This window comes from Neltuma alba, unplaced genomic scaffold (genome assembly GCF_004799145.2).
Source record: "Neltuma alba isolate B1F8T4 unplaced genomic scaffold, ASM479914v2 tig00011225_pilon, whole genome shotgun sequence".
NCBI lineage: Eukaryota > Viridiplantae > Streptophyta > Magnoliopsida > Fabales > Fabaceae > Neltuma > Neltuma alba.
This window is the reverse complement of record NW_021635947.1, coordinates 1-3,439: the sequence shown is the minus strand read 5'-3', so window position 1 is coordinate 3,439 and position 3,439 is coordinate 1. Positions and strand designations below refer to the sequence as shown.

Genomic DNA, 3,439 nt, shown 5'->3' with positions numbered 1-3,439 from the left:
GTGTAGACATCAAATTTCCGGCCAAGGAGATAATGTTTCCATTTTTGCAAAGCAAGCACTAAAGCCAACAATTCCCTATTGTAAACAGATTTGTAGCGATTGGAAAAAGACAATCCCTTGCTGAAGAAAGCAATAGGATGCCCATTCTGTTGCAGAACAGCACCAACTCCTGTAGAAGAGGCATCACATTCTACTGAGAACTTAGCAGAAAAATCTGGTAACTGTAGGACAGGCACATTAATCAAGGCTTGCTTCAGGTTGAGAAAAGCTTTGTTGGCATCAGCATTCCACTGAAAGGAATCCTTCTTAGTTAGATCAGTCAAGGGTTTAGCTATCTGACCATAGTGTTTAACAAAGCACCTGTAATAACCAGTCAACCCCAAAAATCCTCTGAGTTTTGAAACATTTTGTGGAAGAGGCCAATTAGTGACTGCATTAATCTTTTCTGGATCAACAGCAACTCCATTTTGTGTTATGATGTGACCTAAGAAGGTAATCTCCCTTTGGACGAAGAGACACTTCTTGGGATTAGCAAAGAATTCGCTGTGCTGTAAAGTGTGCAGCACTATTCTCAAATGAGACATGTGTTCTTGGAAATCCCTGCTGTACACTAAAATATCATCAAAGAAATTCATAGTGGCCAAAGTGTGTCCTGAATGCAGTTTTAGGTATGTCTTCAGGCAGAACACGAATCTGGTGGTAACCAGACCTAAGATCTATCTTTGAAAAGTAAGAAGAGCCATGTAACTCATCAATAAGTTCATCAATATTGGGAATTGGATACTTATCTGGTACAGTAATCTTGTTGAGTTCTCTGTAGTCAACACAAAATCTCCAAGTTGAATCTTTCTTGGGCACTAATAGAACTGGGCTAGCAAATGGGCTAACACTAAGCCTTATGAAACCTTTGATCTGCAATTCTGCCACTTGTTTTTCTATTTCATCTTTCTGATAATGAGGACATCTGTAGGGTCGAATATTTGGTAGTATAGCCCCAGGATATAAAGGAATGGCATGACTATGCTCTCTTATAGGCGGAAGCTTTTTAGGCTTTGCAAAATCCTGTGAATAAGCGCCCAATAGTTGTTGCAGATACTGTTCAGGCCAAGATAAGTCTTCTGTAGACATGAAACTGTGCAAAGATGCCTTTGTACGTTCAGATTGAGGTGTCCCCTGAAGCTTGTACCTCTTGCCATTCACCCAAAAGATCATGTACATCTTTTGCCAATTTGCTTCCACGGTATTGAGAGAAGCTAGCCACTTAATCCCCAAAACCATGTCAGCCCCTCCAATAGCAAAAGGGAAGAAGTCATCCTTGATGGTCAGACTTTGCACCTGAATTTCCACTTGCTTGCAAACAGATCGGCAGGCAATGATATTCCCATTTCCAATCTGCACTCCAAAGGTAGGGATCTGCTGTGTAGGAATCTTTAATTCTGCCACAATCTTCTCATAAATAAAATTGTGGGTAGAACCACTATCAATTAGGATAAGGACAGGTTTAGATAAGAGGGTGCCTTGCAATTTCATGGTGGATGATGTAGAACCACCCAAAATTGCATGAAGTGAGATTTCAGCAATATCATTTTCTTCAGCATAACTTGAGGTGGTGTTCTCCATTGCAGGTTCGTCACAATCTTCTGTGATTTCTAAAAGCTTAAAGGAAGATGGTTTGCAACGGTGGCCAGGAGAGAATTTATCTCCACATTTAAAACAAAGCCCTTTCTCTCTCCTTAACTGCTTGTCACTTTCGGAAATGTAGGAGGGAGTGGTAACTGACGCTGAAGTGCTGGAAAATGTCAAGGGTAACTGCTTCTGATTGTGAGATGTGACATTAAATGATTGAATTGGCCCAGCAGGAGCAGTTACTGTATTTTTAGGATAATAAAATTTATTATCCTTAAAATTATAACCACTCTTAGTGCCACGTGTTGATATGGCACGTTGAACTGGACGAGAGGCTTGCTGGGCTTGTAATTTTAATTCAAACTCCATTGCTAGGCTGGCTGCTTTGTAAACGGTTCTGGGCTTTTGAATTTTAACATCATACTGTAACTCCTCTTTCAACCCATTAATAAAAACTCCAAGTAAACAATGCTCAGGCCACCCATGTACTCTAGAAACCCTTCTGGCGAACTCTTGTCTATATTCATGGACTGAACCAGTTTGCTTGATATTAGCATAAATGAACATCTGGATTTTGAAATTCTGCTGGACCAAAATGTTCCTGGAAAATCTGAATTAAATCTTCCCAATAACTAATGGTTCTTCCCAAAGAAAACCAAGTAAAAACATCAAGAGCATCACCCTCTAAATTCATAGCAGCCACATCAACTTTTAATTCTTCAGGGGTTTGATAGTACCTAAAATATTTTTCTGCCTCCATCACCCACCCTCTAGGATCTCCACCTTCATATTTTGGAAACTCCACCTTAGAATGTGGTTGCTTGGATGGATTTTTACTCCACCAAGGAGAATCATAATCATTCTCTTCCTGTTCTGTATGCATAGTCCTTCTATTTTGCATTGAGGGAGAAATCATAGGATCCTGCACTTTCGTTGTCTTCAATTCATTGATCTCAGCATCCATTGTATTCAACTGTGTCACAATGATTGATAATTGTTGCGTTATTAAGTCCCGAGAAGAAGCACTCTCAGGTTCCTCTCGATGTGAATCTTCTGTGGCTTCCAGGTTAGGATTTTGAAGAAGTGGAGGGTTGGTTGAGTCATTTTTCTTTCTAGTATTCACCATTTTGTCACCACAGCCCAAGATTGTTAGGCTCTGATACCAAAATGATAGGGCTTAGGAAATTGAGAAGTAGAATTTAGAAGAAAGAAAGAATCTGAGAAATGGGAAAGGAAGAGAAAAGAATATCTAGAACCAGAATCTGTAATTCTAGATAGAGACAAAGAAAATATACTGAATAATACTCATTCCATTCATAATACTGCATATAAGAGTAGCTTAAATAGTCTTACAATACAATAACTGGAAATAACTACCTCCTAACTTCATGACAGAGAAAATAAGATAAGAAACTGAAAATAACTGAACTTGAAATAACTTAAGTCTGCATAACCACCCTTACATAACTTCAAGCTTTATCCAACCGTGCCTTCCTTGAATAAACAAGTAAGGGACGCTGGACTCTAACACAAGCAAATCATTCCCTCTTCAACCTTCTCTTTGATGACATATTTTGTCCACTTCAACATATTTGGTTTTGTCATGTTGAACCACCTTATTATCATAGTAGAGTTTTATGACTAAACATCAATTTGTAGCTCTCTTATCTGCATTTGGAGCCAAAGTCTCTCTCAGCTTCTATAGGCACTCACTTGGTTTGTATCTTAGCATCCTTATGTTAGTTTGAAGATAAAGAACGTCTTCTTTACCATTTTTTATTTCTTAACCTCTATGTTGAATACATATCTTATT

General features: G+C 38.7%; 1 protein-coding gene across 1 annotated transcript; it reads right to left on the bottom strand.

Annotated features, from left to right (window-relative positions):
• Positions 1–621: 621 nt before the first annotated feature.
• On the bottom strand, positions 622–2,752 carry LOC114762595 (uncharacterized). The gene is made up of 2 exons (XM_028952104.1): positions 2,294–2,752; positions 622–2,208 (listed from the first exon to the last, which is right to left on the bottom strand). Exons 1-2 carry the CDS (start codon positions 2,750–2,752, stop codon positions 622–624), a joined length of 2,046 nt encoding a protein of 681 aa, XP_028807937.1.
• Positions 2,753–3,439: the final 687 nt, after the last annotated feature.